General features: G+C 39.9%; 2 protein-coding genes across 2 annotated transcripts in view; both read right to left on the bottom strand.

Moving 5' to 3' along the window:
• The window catches only part of LOC135994967 (formin-F-like), a 17,584-nt gene extending 15,046 nt beyond the window's left edge, over window positions 1-2,538 (bottom strand). Inside the window, exon 1 of the mRNA XM_065645922.1 lies at window positions 2,483-2,538. Coding sequence (XP_065501994.1) covers window positions 2,483-2,513 — 31 coding nt within the window. The 5' untranslated portion in view covers window positions 2,514-2,538. The remainder of the gene's footprint in view (window positions 1-2,482) is intronic.
• Window positions 2,525-21,323, bottom strand: LOC135994665 (uncharacterized). The gene is made up of 9 exons (XM_065645421.1): window positions 21,185-21,323; window positions 10,577-10,681; window positions 9,765-9,851; window positions 7,683-7,856; window positions 6,195-6,343; window positions 3,863-4,033; window positions 2,829-3,255; window positions 2,595-2,645; window positions 2,525-2,542 (listed from the first exon to the last, which is right to left on the bottom strand). The coding sequence occupies exons 1-9, from the start codon at window positions 21,218-21,220 to the stop codon at window positions 2,525-2,527; spliced, it is 1,218 nt and encodes a 405-aa protein (XP_065501493.1). The 5' UTR covers window positions 21,221-21,323.

Here is a 21,323-nt window from a genome sequence, read left to right as displayed (position 1 = left end):
GAAAGAAAAAAAAAAAATCACCAAAACTTAAAAAAAAAAAAAAAAAAACCACACACATACAAAAAAAACCTAAACCAAAAAAAAAACCACCACACCACAACAAAAACAAAAACTTAGTAGCTGCTAATGCTAAAGCAAAAACTCAGTGTTTGTAGTTTCTTTAAATATACATAGTAGTAGTCAAGTAGATGTATATGTCCGTCAGAACATGGTCAATGCTTAAGACAGAACTATCAAGATGCTGCTGTCAGAAGGTACTCAGAAGGATGTGTACAGTTGACTTTTTTTTCCCCTCCAATTCTTAAAAACAACCAGGTTGTTCAGGTTCTAGGAACCTACAGTGGCTTAAACCAGCTACTGGTGGTTCTCATCAGACTGATGGCCAACCGAGTATGTACCATTTAGACTTCCTCTGACACACATTCCACCCTTTTAATTTTGTTATGAGATCTAACATTAGTGCTAAAATCTGGCAGAATCTTCTCTTCTTCCTTCTAATGCTTTTTATGCCTCATATACTTTTTCTTCCCTATGCCTTTTAAACTATAAATCTCTTCAGGTGGGGTGATGTCTGCAGACCATAACAGAGTGAATAACTCTCAGTAAAATGTTGATTTTAAAATTTTCGCAACCTGTCTACAAAGTATTTAATATTTTCTTGAATGCTTTCTGTTGTTGAAATTAGCCACTGAACAAATTTGAGTCATCAGACTTGACTGAAGTATTTCCCTAGGCAAAATAAGGATTGTATATATGGGAAACTGGGTCTCGGACAGAAAAACAGGCACCAATCAGGTGATGGAAGGTGGTATTTTGACTCTTAAACAGTTTTTCACCCACTAGATCCCACATTCTTGGATTAAGATATGCATTATAGTGTCTCCCAAAACTTTTTCACCGTAAATCTGAGAATGTTTTTCTTGTCTTTCTCCTTCTGATACCTGTTCTCTGTATGGCAGAAATTGATTTTGTCTACAAAAAGACACTAGATAACCTAGCTTTTATTTTCATTTTCTCAAATATTGAGCTTGAATTTAGTGTGTACATCTCCTTTCAGAGCTCCCATTTTTCCTTGTGTTCAGAAACCCACTCAAATTCTTGAGAAATTTTAACCTACTGGCATTTTGTAGCTTCATCTTTTTATTCATTAATTTAAGAACTCTGGTTTGCAGTACTTGCAGCGAGATTAATCAGAATTCTCAGGATCAAATTAACTTTTGATCTGAGTAATGTCCATTATAACAAGTACACGCCAAAAATCTCACTGATGGGACTTTAAGCATAAGATTAAGAAACAGATGTAGAATGTCTCTATGAAAAAAAAGCTGTAAAAGGAATAGGATCAAAAGGAAAACTAGTGCTATTTGCAAACCAAAAGAAATAAATTTCCTCAAAGAAACTGCAATAATTTAGTAGATAAAAGTGCTATTACAGGATTCTTTTTATCTACAACAGCACTTCCATATCACTCACTTTTAACTCTTCAAATTGCGAGTCAATGGATGCAATAATTCCAACAAGTTATCTCCATTTACAGTTCCAAATTAAAACTTTATACAATCTCCAAAGTATATTCTTTCTTATCAATATTCATAAAGATGAAATCATTAAAACTTCAAACTTAACTGCCCCAAATTCTTTACACATGTAACATTTCTTAAAAGAGCGCTAGGTTACAGAACTTTTTTTGGAAAACCATTTCTGTAATAGAATTCAGAGTAGTCTTTGAAGAACAATTACTCTTGATCCTTTAATATCTACCACTTCTCACCAAAGTAATTGAAAGACTTTTACATCATTTTATTAGTAAGACCAGAACCATGCGTTGAACTGCTGCTTTAGCTGTGAAAGACTGTTCTAGGTCAGGCCTTTGGCAGAATCACACCTGGGATACGAGAGTCGAGGATATTCATGATCATTCAAGATAGACATTCACAGTCTAAGCTCTCAACAGCGAAAGGCCAAGAGAATTCCTGTCACCTGGCTTGTAACTGTCTCAAAGGTTTCTTACACCAACCCATCTACACCTACCTGAATATTCTTGAACTCCATGTAGGAGAGAGACTGAGGACAGTACTCAAAGTTCTAGCTGCCAAGCTGTTTCTGTTGACTTCTTTCACCTGGTCAGCCCACAAAATTTGAAAAGTCTTTGAAGCCAGAGTCTTAACATCGATTTCACAGGCATAATATGTGATTTTAAGTTTGTCCTAAGATAACAGCATCACAGCTTGATGGCATATCCACATGTTCTGTACAAGAGGAGGAGAAGCTTGGTGCTTCTACTGTATATCATTAAGGACAACATTAAGAGCTATTAAACCATGAGGTCAATTTTTATAAATGAGTAGAGGGGCAGTGATTTAAAAGATGATTTAGACGCGAGCTTGTCTCATTGCCTATTGAATGGCAGAAAGTATAAATAGAAATTGCAGGCACCTCAGGCTTCCAGATAGGAGTACACAATTCTTATTAACACACTTACTGAAGTTATGTGCAACTTTTTGATCTAACATGATGTGCTGATTCACTGAAGGTTCATTGCCTGAAAACGCTGCCATGTCCTGAATCTGGAACTGATCACAGAGTCTGGATACGTCAATTTTTTTCTTGCATGGGTCACATAATCCCCAGAGAGATTTTTGAATCTAAAAATATAGGAGTGACAGGGTGAACAAAAAGCCAAAACAGCAGAGTCACTTTGTTCTATCCAAACATACAGAAGGGCACCCAGGTTGTTTTGTGGCACAGCTGTATTTTTATGAGATATACGCATTTAATACAGGGTACTTTTTTTTTTCCTTAATTGTTACCGTCAGTTTAATCCTCACCTTATCGCAAGGAACAACATCCCAGTGAAAGGCTTTGGTTCTCTTTGTGGAGTGAGAGAGGCCACAGGGCTTCAGGGGTGCAGGTGGGGCGGGTGGAACCTCTGCCTTACTCATGGGAAGTGGAAGAGGTGGTGATGCCGGGGCTGTATGCACCTCTGCCAGCTTTGTCTGGGGGCTTGAAGACTTGTTCAGACTGGCTGTTGCAGAACTCACACCGAAGTGGGGAGCCTCCTCTTTCTGTTCACCCACAGGTACAACCAAATCCTCATAATCAGCTTCGGAGGAGGTGCATCCTCGAGATCCCTCCTGAGATGGTGAGGCACCCTTGCACGGTGGGCAGTACCGTTCTATGAGAGACACCCATTCATTCTGGAGCTTGCTAACATCCTCTGTCCTGTTATTTTGGACAGTAAAGGGTATTCGAAACCTGAAATTTAAGAGTGTCATATATAAACACAAGGAAGTGTAAATAACATGCTAATACAGCCACTGATATTTCTTATTTAAGCAGAATGATGTTCAGCAGCTTTACTTGTCAAAGGAGCCCAGTGCTGCTGACTCTGACCTTTTCAGAGGGGGTTAATTGCTTATGTGTCTAAAGTTAGAGAGCTGAAGTTTTGCCATATATTGATTTTGTGGTGCAGCTACTTCATAATTCCTCTTCTCCACCTTGGGGAAAGGTGACCAATGTGCTATGTCTTACTGTGCTTGTTGCATGAGCTAGTCAGGACCTGTTCATGCATCTGTCCTATCAAGCTGGATGATATATTTCTTCACTGGCTCCTGACATGACAACAAGTCTTTGTGGGCAGTATTTCAATGTATCTTCTCAATTCCACAATGAGGTACGTTTGACTCCTCCTTAAAACACTCGCCAAATCACCACAGAGCCATGGGAGTGGTTATCTATATAATTCTGATGGCCTCATTCTTCCACTCTTGTATTTTGTTCTGGAACACTGAGATTATCTGTTGCTTGACCTTGTTTTCAGTAGTTCTGCTTTAACAAATTATTGATTACCAACTATACTTACAAATAATTGTGTTCTTTGGTCTGGACTGAAAAGGTACTGCATTCATTCTCTTTGCTGACACTCACATTACCACTTAACAAATTAACTGTACTTGTAGGGTCTGCGTTCTTGTGTCTTCCCAGACCTATGCAATATAAAGTCAGTTCTCCTTCACGTAGTTGTACCAAGTACCTGAAGGACAAGGAACGGAGATACAGTTCATTCTTCACCGACTACTTATTTACACAAGCTTTGTTAAAGAAATTTCTAAGTCAATAAGTCTCTCCATTTTTATAGCGTCTTCCATGGAACAGACAAAAAGCATCAATACCAAAGCATAAAACCTTTGAGACTAGGGCTTCTTATTCCCATCTGACATGTAAGTAAATTATGACATAAAATATGAACTTCCAGCCTGCCGTACCTAACAAGAGAGCTAAAACTAAGACCTGACTAACAACTAAAAGTCACACAAGTCCTGTTAATTTATTGGCTACACTCTGTCCCTCTCACTCTATTTGTTCCTCCTGTTTGTTTGCGATGGTGAATCTGTTGGATGCTGAGTTTTTGAAGGATTTCACCATGTGACTGAGCAGTGCATAATACAATGAGGCTTCAGAGTTTCTGTGTCTTCCAGGTTTTACTGCCACCAAGCTATAAACAAGTCACCATAACATAAGTTAGTGCCCAACCTTATAGTCCAATAACTCTCCCTCTCCTGGAAATGCCCCTGCACATGTTCTTAGTCCATGAGGGCTGATCCTGGTCCCCTCTCATTCCCACGAGTCACTTGGCAGGAAGGCGCCAAAACACTCTGCTCTCTGGGGTTTCCATCAGAAAGGACTGTGCCAAAGTGTGGGTATTACCTATTTAAATGATAAATTAATCCTGGCACAAATTGCCTGCCCATATGCAGCTTCTATTAGAGCAAAATGTTCTGCTTCAGTCTCTCTTCTAGGATTCCGCTCTGCACATTCAACAAGTGGGGCTTTACTGTATGTGCTTTTCATTCTTATTTAAGCATTTGCATTCTCATTTTTCTTGAGGGTTACTGCATTTCTTTATCATTCTGACAGTTCTATCAGACCTTTCTTTTCCTCTGCTCTCTCTTCAAGGTGTGGCTAGTTGATTAAGGTGTTCTATGAGGAATTTAAATAAGTTTAGCTGTTCCAGAAGAATTAAACATAAAATATAAATTGCATCTATTCCCACATAAACAGTCAAAGTGATAAGAATTGTATAATGGAACTGGCAGTTATATTGATCTCTCCTTTCTTTAAAGCAGGGACTTATAGTTTAATCGGATCTCCAGATGTTATTTACTTTGGGGAAAAAAAAAAAAAAAAAAACGAGAGAGGATTAATATCAAGAACAAAGCAATAAGGGCTTTGCTTTACAAGATAAATAAAAATCAATTTTTGTTTGTTAACAAACTTGTTAAATGTTGCAAGGTAACAAATCCTGGGACACACTTGAGGATGGTGTTTATAAGACATACAATGGCAGCCTTTTTAAAAACAATTAAAATAATTTTCAGTGAACTAAGTCTTTTGAGATAATTGCCCTGTACAGATGATTACAATGCTGAATTTTTTTTCATTAGTTTTTGCTAGACAGATTTTTTTTCCTCGCTCTCTTTTTCTCCTTTGATAGTATAAACAATTTCCAGATATTTTAGAAGCTGGCTCAGAGGAAGAGTGGGTTGTCTGTAGAATGGGTAGTAAACTACACAAAATCATTGTGGCTGGTTCACTAGTTCAATAATAGAATAAGTGGAAGCAGAAGTCATGCTTGTCTGTGACGGTTTAGGGGCAGAGTAAAATGGTGGTGACAGTCCATTTCCTACTGAATAATGATTCCTGTCTCTGAAACCACCACCCCATTAGGCCCCCACGGTTGGTCACCCCCACAGGGGGAGGTTCAGAACGTTACAAAAATGAATTGCGAATTTTGGGGCAGCCATTTGGCCATGTGAATCAGGGCTCTTATGCTACTTGTCTGCTTTGCCAGTCTTTTTCTCCTTTTCCTTATGATTGAAAATGGAGTTAAAAGTAAAGAGGTAAACATAAAGAGGTCCTACCATTAAAATCACTCTGAGCACCATCACCATTATATATTTGCATTAGTGATGCACACGGCAGTCTCTAGCACACGTCAAAACTTCATTTTGTTGGGTACCACTATTACACTAACAGTCAATTTCAACGTTTTCATCTCATGCAGATCTAGCATCTAAGTTTAAACTTCACAATTAAATAATTAAGTTAGTATCCAAAAATTAAAATCTTAAAGTATTTGTCAGAAATTTTAACAAAATGCACAACCCAGAGGTCTATGAAAGTGCAGTTCGTACTTCACCCATTCAGTGGATGTAAAAGTGTTTTGCTGCAAATCCAGCAGACCTTCATGTATCACGTCGCATTCTGCAGGTCTTTCAGAGCAGGACTCCGCTGGTCTCTTGTACGAATTGCTCTGTATAACTCTGCTCAGAAGGTATATTATCTATATAATAAGTGGCAGCAGAGAGTATATTTTCCATGTTAATTCCCTTGAATAAGACATTAATAGGAGCATTTTTCAAGTGTAAAAATGATAGACAATACTATAAGCAGCAGCCAAATAGGTAACATAAATTAACGTAAAATAAATAGGGTCTTTCTATGACGCTAAACTACTTAACCACAATTTGGTTTTATGCCCACAGTTCTAAACCTGTCAGTATAAGGGTAATATAATTTTATTCTGGAGAGGTTACTGTAAAATATGTTCACTTTTTGTAAGTTTACAATCTCTCTTTTTGTTATACAGGGCCATATTAGAGTGTTCTTACTACAGAATATATGCAACTTTTTGAGCTCTTCTCCTAAATGTAATCTAGTTTGAAAAATAAGTTAATCAACCATGAGGTGCTGTTCATCTGGAATAAAAGTTTCTGCACATGGAGCGAACAATTAAGTTTCACAAGGGATGAATCCCTCTGCAAAAAGCCCCTTAAAAACGGTCACATCAGGAGGTGAATGCAAACGCTTCCATGCTTTTTGAGAGATTTTATCTCAGGCTAAATTGTGCAGCTGCCTGCAGCACCTCAGAAGTGGGATGACACCAACTCCAAGACTTGGTCAGCCCTGAACACCCGCGATATCTGCCTGCAGGTGAAAAGCCAGCACTCATGTCAAGACTTGGGTTTCTCAAGTTTCAGTTTGCACTAACTACTTGGAATATTTAACTGAACCTAGAACTCAAAAGGAGCTGAGACCTCAAAATGAAACAGCTCATACAAAATCTCACAACATTGAATTATTTAACTAAACAAAAATCTAGTTGTACCTAGGCTGTCTTCCTCTGGAAATTTTATAATTCCAGTGTATTTTGATGGTAAAAGGTTAACTACTAGGTCTTTTTCTTTCCACAGCATCAGAATGGCATCCTTTATACTTCTTAAAAGCATGCATTTTAATAAATATATATAGAAAAAAACTGCTTAGAAAATTTCAGTTAAGACTGAACTGTGTGTGTCATCAGTTTTCTTTGCTTGTTTTAATACAATCTCAGACCAGTTGCATTCAAGGTACAGTTGAAGAAATGCATAAACTTTCATGTCACATCTTGAGCTGGCTTTACATCTTCAGTCCTAATGAACTGTGGCAAAATCCTAAGGCCAAACTTTATCACAAACTCACATTCCCTTTGTTCTATGTACAAACATACACAGAATAAAGACATTCTTTGCTTGCACAATGCACAGCATAACAAGTCCCATTTATGGTTGAGATTTACTGGGTACTACCATAACATCAGCTGTTATTTATAGCAATCTGTCTATGACATGGTAAATACTTGCCTTCCTTTTATCATCAAGAGACACTGCTTCCAGCTCGTAGTCTTGTCGCCCGTGAAACACAATGCTGAAGCGCCTCCTTTCAGTGTCTTCACAGGCTTTGACTTGTGAGAAAGGGAACTGTTTCTTAATAATTCCTTTTTCAATGTTAAAAATGGTCTCTGTGTTGAAATCAATCTGGAATAGAAAGTTCTTCATTACTTGACTCCATCGCTTCTCTTCATTGAAAGGGAAAGACAGCATTCCCGATATTACCATGCGAGGATAAAGTACCAGGTTGGAATATGTATCTATCTTGCCGATGCATAGAATAAAAAATGACATTCCATCATCAAGATACTGTACTATATTTGTTTTAGTTACAAAACAAACAGATATTCATTGTAACTCTTTCCTTGTCTCTTTTGATTAATACACATCAATTTATCACCCTGAACTATTATTTCTTTTTAAATTCTCCCTGTCTTATACGATCCAGTGCAAAAACTTCCCATTCAGCAGCAGTGGTAGCAGGACCATCTCAGCAGAGATTCAGTTACTAACTGGTTCAACATATGCCCCAGTACTAAAAGGAAAGTGATTATTTTATAACAGCCATCTCTGTGTGAGGAAGAGGATACTACTGAGAGATTACTTTCTGTGTTTTGGTTTAGATCTTCTCTAACACAGGGGTTTTTTTGTCTGTACGTATGTATATACAATTGTACATTTATAGATGAAGAGAGGAATGATAATAGCCAATAAAGTTATTTTATTGCTGTTTCACAGCTATGGCAATTAAAAATTCTTTGCTTCAAAATAAGGTTATTCTTCTTCCACTGCACAATCTACATTTGCAGTGTTAAAAACTGGTACAGCAGACTCCAGTATCTGTTCTATTTGTCAGTCCCTGCTGAGCAGAAACAGCTTTGTTGGTACAATAAGATGTGAATATTATCTGACTGCCCAGCTTCAGTGAACGCAGCCCACAGAGAAGACAAATTCAAAAGAGTCTCAGATCTTGCCTGAGTTAGAGATTTACCTTTGGCCACAAATGATTCCTGGCACCTTTCGTTCCTATAACGCAGACCACGTCAACCAAATGCTAACACCATGGCCTTTCCCTCCGTTGTTTATAGCAGGAAATCTCCAAAGCAGAATGATTCTCATTATTATCTCTGACTTTTGAAGGCTGCTGGTAACTACAGAACTCGAATTAAGCTACTCCAGGTTCCCAAGCTGATAACTTCCACACATAAAAGAGCTGTCTCCATTTCTCCATCACCTTTATGTCTAAATGAATAATCCTTTAATTCCAAAAACTGGTGGATATTGAGGGAAATAAGGAGAGTATACTTTCTACAATTGAGATATATGTACCATCTGGCATGGACTTGGACTTGCTCATTATCAAATTTTGTCCAAATTGCAGGAAAAAGTCAGCGAAACCCAGGTTCCTGGAAACAGCATGAAAACTTTGTCACTGATTTCATGGAATCAGGAAATCACCATCGGGTGTTATCGACAGAAGTTTGCTTTAGTTTGGTCCAAGTGTTGTCCCATTACGACACAGCAAGTCAATAAAGCCTTAAGGGTTCATAATGTCAAAAAAGAATTCACAGAACAGTAACCAGAGATGAAATACACAGCCCGCCAAAGGAACCTTCTGCATATCCCCGGGAACATTGCTTCCCAAGGGTTTAGACACAGCAGTTGAAGTCGTGTTCTATCAAAAGGGACAGATATCCAAGTATTTCTGCATCACTTGTACGCATTTACTGTTGCTAACTAATAAGAACAACTCCCAGGCAGAGCCAATTATAATCAAGGATCTTTGTGACAAATCAGGTTTTTTAGAGGAGAAATAACCTCTAAGATAATCACATCCATTGTACAGCACTGCCAGGGGTTCAGCAGAGGGATTTTCACATATTACCCCCCAGAATATCCTTGGTGTAAAAGGTAGAAAGCTGATCGATATTTTGTACCTCTCTGACAGGTTGCTGAACCACAGGATGTATCAAGCTATAACATAACATTTATTGAGCAACATAAACATCCTAATTTTTTATGTATTTCTTCAAAAGTGAGAATTTTTTAAGTTACCTGTAAAATTCGTTTCTGCCACCGATAGTGTTTGTATTTGTAGATACTGAAGTTAAATTGTGAGCCAGTTAGCAAATCCTGCGAATCCTGAAAAATATCAGAAATCAGCAATATGTCCACGATGTTATTTTTTGTCCACTCAACTCCGATCCTGTTCTCAGGTGAAACCTCCCCCAGTGAACCACGTTCAGACAGTGCTGGAGGCTTTGCAGAGCTCCACGTGGAGACACGTGGAAGCATCCTCCCAAGCACAAAATATCCACAACTCCTGCTGAGCTAATAAAGGGATTCCAGGTCGGGATGGAAGGAGAAAGGGAGAGCAGAAAGCTGGGAGAGGAAGAGCAGAGCCCATGGAATTGAACTAAACACTTTTCAAAACACAACCAGTTATGACCCAGAGGCAACCCAGCACTAGGAGACCATTCAGAGATTAGATCCATCATTTTCCTGAGGTGCTTCATGGTATCAGCTCAAGGATTTTGCCCTACGTTTGTTGTTACAGTATTTGATGCTGCACTCAGAATAACAAAACTCATATGGATACATCTGATCTAGATTTAAACTACTTAATCCAGGTAATGACATCAGTGTAGCTGCAACATCTACATGGGATATCCATTACATAGGATACAGGCAGCATTAGCCATTCGTACCTGCTATATTTGGTTATAAACTGGAGTGTATATGTTTGCACAAGCTGGGACTGCATCCTTGAAAGCAAGAAAGACAGATACCTAACACTCAACCAGGCTTTCCAGAACATGCTCATACATTTGAATGTCTTGCAAAATAGATCAAAGGAGTGACCTTACCTTTGCAGCAAACACCTCTTTCTGTGCCAAATGCAAAGCTCCTTCAATACTCACTTCTTTATTTTTCACCATGTTCATAATTTTGAGGATTTTTTCCTGGCTTAACTGGAAAAAAAAGTCAATTAAATGTTTTAAGATACTGGTTTTTTTCATCTTGCTATTGAGGATACAGAGCACTTGTGACAGTTACAGCTATGGTATCTGCCATAAAATTACAATTTCATTCATATTTTATCTTCTATCAACAAACTGCCCAGTAAATATAATCTCTGTTTGAAATCAGGTGGCAGTCCACAAGATATCAAATATACAGGGGCTTTTACAAATTTAGAAGATGGGGTGGTATTATCTGGAGAGAGAACTACTGAGAGGAAATATTTTTTAGTTAGAAAATCTGGCAAGAAGCAAAAACTTCAGTTTTGTGTGCTTGTCTGTGTCTTACCCTTAGCATAAAGTACTGCGTACAGACAACGCGAAAGCAAAATCAGGACCATTTGACATTTTCAGGGTGAAAGGGGGAAAATTGGTGTGGGTACCAATAGGTATAGCTGTCACGTGAAGTTATCTAAACACCCTAACGAGCCAGCATTACACTGGCTCTTTCTTTTACCCAAAAAGGAGGCTGCACTGCCAATAGGCTTACATTGAAATGTTACGTCTCTCTTAAGTGAACCGGGTGGGGATTGCAATGCCAAACAGGAATTAAGCAAAGAAAAAAGGCAAGTGGAGTAACCAGGGACCCAGAACTACAGCTGTTCACACTGCTGCTAAAGCTTTTTCACAGACTTTGTAGAAGGAATAAACAACTTCCCTTCGAGACAAACCGGAGTTCCCTTGTGTGATATCCATTCCTCAACAGTGGCAGAACTGGGAATTTGGAAGGAGTGTGTAGGTTTTGCAACCAGAGCTGAAGGAACTTGTGATTTTATCCAGTAGCTTAGCTACAATATTCAATTAATTATAATAGACAACCTTCCTACCCCCCAGAGAATGACGTCACCACCAGTTACTACAGTAAAATCTTTCTTTTGCGTCTTTGGAAAGAGTTTGAAAACTCTTCCACATGGACACCCTGGTGAAGAGCCCTCCCCAGCAGCACTGCCCAGGCTGGGCAGGGGCGAGGGGAAGGGCCAGGAGACACGTCCCAAAGAACGGGAACGGGGCTTCCCCCGCGTCTCTAGTGCCGGGGCTGCTGCGGGGACTAACGCCTTCAGAGCAAGGCAGCTCTAAGCATCTCGGCATTGCAAGCAAACCTGAATTTGGCTGCTCCAAGGGCGAGGCGCCAAGACTTGGAGTGGGCTTTGCTGTTCCCACCATAGGAAAAAGGCGGCGAAGAGCTAAACACAGGCATCCCTAGAGAATCAGAGCTGCTGCCCGGGAGAGCCGGCATGGGTAGAACTCGGAGCTACTGGGAGCTGCCAGCTTTGCCACGCCAGGCTCACGATTGCTGCCCCCAGCAGCAGCCACCAGGCTGCTCCTCAGCCCCCCGGTGCGGGCAGGGCGGGCAGGGCGGGCAGGGCGGGCAGGACGGGCAGCAGAGCTGCAGCTGCTTCGCCACCCCAGCACCTTCCTGTCCTAACCAGCCGCTTTACCTACACCTACCGCTCCCCACAGATACAGCAGCTTCCCTGCCAAACACCCCAGCAACGCAGCCTTGCAGCAGAACAAGATCCTCTCTGACCATCCGAGCGCCAGTCACACGGGACAAGTGTGACGGGCAGCATTAAAATAACCACTCGCACCACAATGGTCAGGGACTGGTAAATCCCCAGGTTCTCTTTTCCCGAACCACACTACGCCGAACGCACTTCAGCTTACCAGATTTCTGACATCTGAAGCAGTTTCTGATCAGCAGACACACTGCATGTTTTTACAGCCTACGAATAAAAACTGGGAGTGAAAGAAGAAGAAATATGTTGTTTTTAAAGCCTTGGAATTTTCATTGCTAATATAAAGGTAACTTATGGCATAGCTCCCAGCTGCAAACGGTAACGTGAACAGTGAGGAAAGAATGAAAGCCGTCTGATAATTCATTTACACTTGCCGAGGCACAGAAGGTTCCTACAATGACCTCCGCATCCTGTATTTGAATTTTAAATGGCCATATATTTACACCACACATACACCATATACGATTAGATCTTAACAAGATAATTCCTCACTGAACAGGCTCTGTGTAACCAAACAAGAATACAGATATATTTGAACTGAAAAATATAGTTTTCTTAAGGCTAAGCTCTGCTAGTTTTAAAGTGCAAGATCCTATTTATACAGAATAGCAATTCTTGATAGAAGTCGGATAGTATTTTTGCAACTGTTAGGCCCTTTTGTATGAAGAATAGTTCAAAGACATTGCAGCAGGATGACAAAGATAATATCACAGCCTCATGTCGAAGGCAGAGTCTGATTAACATAAACCAGAGAAGTATTTATTTCCTTCATTTCAGTACACAAGTAATTCAATGAACAAGCTCAGTTCTCGTTTGAATCTCACGGTGTTGTCCAGCTGCACAATATATCATGCACATCTGCGGGGATGCTTCCTAAGAGCGGCCAAGGAAACAAGATTTTCCTAGGATATAGGTGATTTGGGTCACCATCCCTGTTCTCATACAAGCAGGCTCCACACTCTGCAGTGCCCCAAGCAGTGGCTATTTTAAGGTCTGTCTTTCTGGCCAAATATTCTACCTAGGACCAAGAAAACTTGCTACAACATCTCCGCCAAAAAGAAGACGTTTTCCTGTAATTCACTGTGTTACTCTGTCACATTGCTGAAAATTTTCAAAAGTTCTTTTTTTCTCTATTTTTATTTTTACAAAAATTGCAGAAGTGAATGCATTTTGACTCCGAAGTATTCAGCTCTTCATTCTGCTTACCTTCACCAAAGTCTCCCTTAGACTGGAATGAAATTCTGCCTAAGACATGAAAGCAACAAGGAACACCTCTTAATTTGCTTAATAATGTATGAAGAAGTACACTTGAAAAAGAGAAGCGAATCATTTTGTGTATTGCAAACTCAGGAAGGTTAGTTAGTAAGTTAGACTGCTGACAGTTAATGCTTTCCCCAGAGAGCCCAAAAAAGACAGTGCTTCGTACAGGTTATTTTTAACAGCACCCTGTTGGTTTAATGTCTTTGTTAACTCTCTCTGTGTACATCTGTAAGCAGGAGGGAAACATTTCAAAAGAGAGGCAAAAAAAAAAAAAAAAAGGCACTTTTCAGCTTATGAGAATTGTCAAAATTATTTGTCATAAGTCTGTCTGCCTCGCTTAGGTTTTTGACAGCCACACGTTAGCGTGGTATTTTTACTTGCAAACAAGACCTGAGTAACAGATCCTGACCTTTATTATTTTATATCTGTGGGGCTTTTCTCTCAGCATGTCACCGTTTTCGTAATGCTCATCCTTGTGTTTGTTTTGGTTACATGTTTTTCTTAGAAAGAAACCATTTTTGTCATATTATCTGCCGAAATGCCACTAAGTCAGATTGTGCTATATCGCCTAATAGAAAGTGACTGGTGCAACTGAACAGAATGTTTTTATGCAATCTTGGGTAGCAAAACTTATTAAAAAATTAAATGCTTCTATTATAAAGCATGCACATTAAGGAAATACATGAGATTGTGTAAATAAAACATTCACTTACCTGTCAGGTTAAAAAAACAGATTAAGTTTTCATCACCGACCCCAAATTCAATACAGTCATGTAAGTGATTTGAAAGAAAACTCAACGCTCACAATTGAAGGAAGAGTGCAGGACTCCAGGCATTCTCCATACATCCCTTATTGTGCAGGGTGAGGTTTTTATATTTTTGGTCTAGACGTGATAAAAAATGTGTGTAGTGGCGAGATATGAGATTTCTAGCTTATTCTTGGGCAGCTGCCCATGCAGTGCTCTACATGACCCCTTCCAGGGCTTCCTGCCACTCTCCATTTACCCAGCACAGTCTCACAGGAGGCCCTAAGAGGTATGGAAGTTTTTGCATGTGGTCTCCACGCTGTGGAAATATCACTCTCATGACTCCAAAAAGGTCCCCAGACCCTCAGAGCATCTACCAAGAAAGAGGCGTTAAAGCCACGTCATCTGAGTCATCTGCAGTTGACAGAGCAAAGCAGCGGAAGGCGTGCAGAACACAGGTAACCGTTCAAGGATAAGACAGGTTAACATATTCCTGTGTCTCTTCTTTCTGACCCTCATCTTCTAATACACACCAGGTCACATTCCCCAGTCAACCACAGGGTTGCTGTGACTCCTGTACAGGCGATGGAGATACTTGGGCTTCTCTAGGTGACCGTTCACCGCGTGTAAGACTTATTATCTAACAACTCTTTCTCTCCATTACCTACAGAGAAATTCAAGCTACGTAGCTTTTGCTCAGCTTATTCTTATTCTGTGAACCATCCTACCTGAATCATAATAATATGACAGCAATCTAATGCAAAAGCCTCCTGGAATGTGTGCACGTACACCCATGGAGACGTAAAGCAAGAAATCCAGCTGTCAGTCAGCTATACATATGATTTCAATTATTACAAATGCTGGCACAATTCAGCAAGACATTATTTCAAGTTTACTTAGGTGAAGGCCATAGCTAATATGCACTGAGCTCTATCATTTCCTGTGACAACAAAACCAAGTCGAGCAGAAATCCTGCTCCCTGTACGAACGAGCAGAAAATTTCATTCAAGTCTAGTCAAGCTTTTCACTGTTGAGCATTCCTTACGCTTGTCCTTATTAAACATTAACAGTGTTAAACATTCTCATCTCCTTGCTGCAAGGAGTAAGTGACAAACGAGCTCCTGGCTGCCAGGGGACCCAGAAGAGAAGGCTGGACCTAGAGGGCATCTTCTTCATCCTCTGTGCTCCACAGCAACATTTCCCCCTCAGCACGGCTGGGATCGGTGCTTCAAGGCCAAGGGGGCTCAATCCAAGAGGGAAGAGCCAAGTAGTGCCTACATATTGCTTTACAGATACCTCCTGACTTTCCAGGCACAAATCTGACTGAATGCTATCGTTGCCCACACAAAAATAAATATGCTGGTCTAACATACATGCCTGGCATTTTTTTATCCAGCACAGGGTCATATCGTCATTCATTTTGGAGTCCAGTTTTTTTAGATACAGCTTCTAAGCACAGAAGATTTTATTTTCTGGCCAGAACAGCAGGATAAAGCAACTTTGAGGTAAAGCCTTCTGGGGATTTTCTGTTGACTCAGTGCCTTCCAGCTACAGTGCACAACACTTTCTGCAAAGCAAGTGCAGCGTAGAAGCTGAAAAATAAGTGCCAGGATATAATGCAGTGAGTGACCTGTGATGAAATTTCAAGCAGCAGCTTCCTTTTCCAAGCTGTTCTTTTAAAGAAAACACTTTTTTTCTTTTTCTTTAAATAAAAGGCACTGGCTTAGTTTACTATGGATATTTGTCTTCCTTACGATACTACGCAGAACTGCAATCTGCCTGCATGTTGAACATGTCATGTAAGTGACTTTAAAGATAGTTGACACAAACTGGGTTGCCTTAAAAGTTCCAGCCTGGTGTTATCAGCTTTCATCTCCTAATGTATTCCCTTTTACCAGCTTTGAACTTGGCCCAGAGTGTACTGAGTGCTCCCATATATTTACAGGGGAGTGGCTGTCTTCTATGATTGGGGTATCTGAAAAGCCTTCACTTCTAATTTACATGAAATATCAATATAGATGACTGATGTGATATTTTTATGTGGCAATACCCTCTTTTGTAGCCAGTCTTTGAGATAGACCAATATTATTTGTCAAACAGAGCTGCTATTCATCAAATAAATTATCCATCTGTAATAATGTTTTGCATTATTTGTTGAGATCTATATCTGGCTGAATAATATCTGTCAACATTTATTCAAAGAAGAAGGTATTCATCAAACAGTAGCTTGATTTCCTGGAAAACACTGGAAATTCTGGCACTTTCAGTAGGAGCTGAAGGAGCCTGAAAATATCTTATAATTATTTTTTTTATTGGTGTAAAGGTATACAGTGATTAAGTACAACAAAGATCTCAAAGAGCTCGATAATCTCAAAAATATTTCAGAACCTAAAATCTAAACTGGTGCCTAGTGACATGTATATAGTACAGCATACAACACGAACTAGTCTACCTACTTCCAGTCTTGAAAATATCACCATATTGAGGAATCTCAATGCCTAAACATTTCTTAAAGTTCCTTCTGAAAAACCAATTATTTATGTCTCACATGAAGCAATTACTTTAGAATTTCCCTCCACCAGCACCCAGCAGACCAGCACGTTCTCAGCAGGACCGTTCTGCTCCAACAGCACTTGGAACTTGTCAGGAAACAACACTCGCAAAGTAATTTCTGGAGTTTCCCTGCAAAAACTCCAAGGATAAATTGAATAGTGCCACACAGGAGACTGACTTGGGTTTGTACTATTCCGTGTTTTCATTAATGATTTCTTGGTGGACTAGAGATTCTGTTTATTAAATTTGCAGACTTTGATGTGAAGGTGAAAAGAACTGCAAGCAGGTTGCAAGGGGGATTCAAATTCAAAACAAGCTTGACAAATGAAAGAAGCAATAATACACAATTCAACAAGTGGAGAAAAAACCCTTTTGCAGCAAGCTTCACCTCATAAGAAATATGACGATGTTTTCCAAATCCTAACTCACACATTCCAGGTCCTGTTTAAGCCAGGCTTGTACTAAGGACCTGAGTAATCTAAGGCAGGAATGGAGAAGCCCTCAGCTGTGCAGAGCCAAGCCTACGGTGCTTTGGTTCTTCAATACTGATGGAGATCAAATACAATCAAGCACATGATGGTCATTCTTATTTCCACCCCTCATCCATTTGGTTCCAGATGTCTATTGAGTTTATTTAGTACCAACAACTAAAGGTAAGGTGGATGTTTCCAGGGGCGATCCTTGGAGTATAAAGACACAGTTGTACACTGCTACATCTTCAGATAAAAATTCACAGCAGCCTCTGAATAGTATTATTATGAGTTTTCCATTCAAATTTCCTTTATCTCAGTCCAGTTGCTTATAAGTGAGAACTTTGTTTATCTAAAAGCATGACGTATTCACACTTAAGTGTGAATTTACCTAGCCGCTTCTTCTTGTATTGAGGTATAACTTAAATGCTGTACTATAAAATGGACTGAAGGAGAATAAAGAAGTTGGTTCATATAGAAGTATTTCAGTTTGTTACTAAAAAATTAAATGTTCTATGCCTTTAGCTACAGTAATTGAAATAATCCACAGTGATAAGAACTATTGAGGATTATCATATTTGCTTATTAATGTGATAGCCCAATTAATCTTGCAAAGAAATAAAGATTACCAGACTATTTAACAGTGACATCTAATTATTCTGGAGAAAATCATGCATCCTTGTGTTCACAGGCTTACAATCTCATCTTGTGCCTTGTAGAGGAAAGATACATATCAAGCAAGAATTAGGTTGTTAAAATTATTAAATGCTGAACACGACTCATTTCATTATACTCGGGGTTTATTAGATCACATTAGTCAACACCTGCTAAGCAAAAAGTATGAAGCACAATATAGAGAACGCAACACTGATTTCATGGATGTTTAACTGAGAATCCAGGGTCTCCATGAATTCTACATTAATTTGCTGGAACATTTAATGAACAAACTCTTCATTATGTTCTAATCAAAACACAGTCTGAGAGCTTAAGGAAAAACCCCAGTGAGCATCCATCTGCTGATGCACCATTTCTGACCTAACTTTTTTATCCTCCGGGATTCTGGTTTGTTAGTAAATCACCCTAGCAAAATATTTAGGTAAAAAGAGGCTATTTCTCCTTGCCACTTTCCTCCTAAACTCTGACAGATTTGGCATAATGTAATCCCTGTCTGTGTAAATGTTTTTGCTGTGCTCTTAATACTTCCCTACAAAAGTACCCTACATTTTCTAAACAGGATCAGCTTCCTCGGGATCAGTTAGTTGGACATCTAACTAGTCTGGGTCTTTAAGTCCTTCCTTAAACTCAGGAAATCATTTCCCTTCAAAAAGAGGTTCGCCAATATTCATTGTGCTCCCAGTTTCAGGAACTTGGACAATATTGAGAATGAAACAAGACAGATGAGCTCCAAATGGCTCAGTAGCAGGAAATTTAACTGCGGGATTTCACCTTTGTCCGGATGATAAGGAAGAAATATCTCAGGATGTACTTCATCCCTGTCCCACAGGCATTTCATATCCCCTTTGTCTAATGGGCTACTGCCCACTAAGTAGCAAACATAAGAAAATCCAGTGCAGCCTCCATGGGTATTTCGATCTTTTACACAAGAAGCACATTCCCAAGTTTTGAGGCTTTTTCAGATAGATTAAGGTGCGTTCTGATTCCCACACAGACTGTTTCTATATCGATGCTACAGTCTGCCTACAAGTGATTTTGGCTTCAAGCGTACGAGCAGTCTCAAAGTAACGTGCACTGATCCAGCACATCTCACCCAGCAGTTCTGCAGAACCCACGAACACCCAGGTGCAGAACACCAGAAGGACCAAGGAAGCTGAACCATCTCGCAGGTCCTCTGCACTGGGTCGTATTTGATGTTAACTGCAGCAGCAGATTGCTCTGAATCCACATCTGTGCTGGACTGACCACCCGATGTGTATAGCCAAGTCTTTAGAAGCAGAACATCAGATTTCTAATTTGTAGTCTGACAACAATAGCCCATCTTGGAGGCTACAAGAGCTGCTCCTTAGGCTGGGTACATGTTCATGAATATACACATCAGAAGACATGGAATCATTTGGCCTTATTTAAATGGAATTGACTCCTTTAAGCTGCCTTGGAAAAGAACACAGGTTAAACAAAAAATCACCTAAGAGAGGTGAAAATGAAAATGAGAAGTCTAATGAAAATTGTATGGGAAAGCCATGGGGACAAAGTACTTTAAAGTCACTGATTAAAGTAAAGCAGGGTGGAAAAGCAAAAGGGCCAACCACCATTCCACCTTGCACCATGATCTTACCAGCTCTCAGAAGATTTAGATGAAAAGCTTCAGGAAAACGTACATGCAAGTTTTGAAAGGAGCTCACAAAAAGTTTAACACACATTTTTCTCAGGTGCAATTTAGCTTTGCAAATATTTTGGTGATCTTACAATGCAAGCTTTGTGCATATGTTTTACTGCAGGCCCTGGGGAGCGAAAGAAAGGGAAAAGTGGCACCATCTGGTTACAGTTTCCTGTTTTCTGATTCTCATTCACGCAAGCCTTTCTTGGCAGCAAACGTTTGGTTATTTCACATCTGTGCTGCCCCGACCCTCCCAGCAGTACCTGAAGAAGCAAGAGCAATGATTCACGAGCTGCAACTCAGGCCTGTGCGTCAGTGCCAGGCAATAAACACATGAGCTGTAGACAGAGAAAGGAAAAAAAATTCCAGACTGGATTTGTGCCTTTTCAACATCACCATCATCAACAACTTCTCCAAATAGATCCCAGCACCTCAGCATGTTGTTATACTGAATACTGCCAGATGGGACCTGCAGGGATTTTTTTTTTTTTTATACTTTGGGTGAAGCAATAAGTATCCGTCAAGCTAAATGTCTTTGCATCACCTGTTACACTGCCCTCCACAAAACCTTCAGAGGCCCAGCAGGTTGATGTCGTATGGAGGTAACCAAAGGCAGCGAGTTGTCTAGTGCCCTTTTCCCTCTTTGACAAAGCAAAGAGCAACAAGAAGGTTTCACCCTAGTTTACGAAGTTGCTCAGGGTTTGTCTAGAGCCTCGCCTAGAAAAGCCTTTACGACGAACATCTCGTACTTCTCGGTGAAAAAGGGGAATCACGCAAACAGGGCTGGGTTCTGCCCGGCTTTCACATTCTGCTCCGAACACGCAGCGGTCACAAGCCGAGCCACGCTCCGTAGCCGCGCAGGGCTCACTCAGACCGCCCCGCCACAGCCAACACGGAGCACAGCCATCCTTCCTCCTCGTTGCTCCTTACTCCAGGTCACACTCCAGGGAATCTCCGCCAATACACGCTATCAGCAATCCTAGTTAGAGGGGAGTTTTCCAGTGCCCAATTCTCCAGATAACAGACTTCCAAACATGCAAGTATTGAAACAAGCAGAGCGCTACGACTATATATCTGGCAGGCACTCTCAGACAAATTCAATAGCGCTGCAAGCTGATGTATATTCAATCCTAGCATATCAATCTCTTCAAATTCCAGTATTATTATCAAAAGACTGTATTTGCCTGTAACATGAACTACTTTTTTCCACTCCAATTACCTTATGGAAATTTTTAGCACAGATAATATATAGTATTAATAAATCTTCTCTAACATGGCAATAGAAAGACTAATTTTTCTCTTTGTCCCTTTTTTGTATCAGAAAAACCTCATACATTTCAACTTTAAGAATAAAGCACAGAAAATATTGCTTCATACACATCGTCTGCAAACACTTTCTGATATATTAGACCAGTCTGAGCTCATATCACATAATAATCAATTACATTAAAGAATCTACTGCAAATTCCTTGACAATAAAATATGAAGTCGTTTTCAGTTTCTGATACGCCATCTCTTCAATTACGCACAACAAACAGCATTTTCACACAAGCCATAACAGTTTCTGCCTTTACCTGTGAAAAAGTGTCTTGTGTTCTTGTATTATCCATGTTGGTGAAAATCCTATTTGTTTCATCAGCATCCCATAGGGTTGAAAACTACAGTTTATTCATGAATCACACTTGCTTTTCCACAGCACAGTTCCCGTTCTTT

Source organism: Caloenas nicobarica, chromosome 15, assembly GCF_036013445.1.
Source record: "Caloenas nicobarica isolate bCalNic1 chromosome 15, bCalNic1.hap1, whole genome shotgun sequence".
NCBI classification, from domain to species: Eukaryota; Metazoa; Chordata; class Aves; order Columbiformes; family Columbidae; genus Caloenas; species Caloenas nicobarica.
This window is presented reverse-complemented; position numbering and strand designations above follow the sequence as displayed.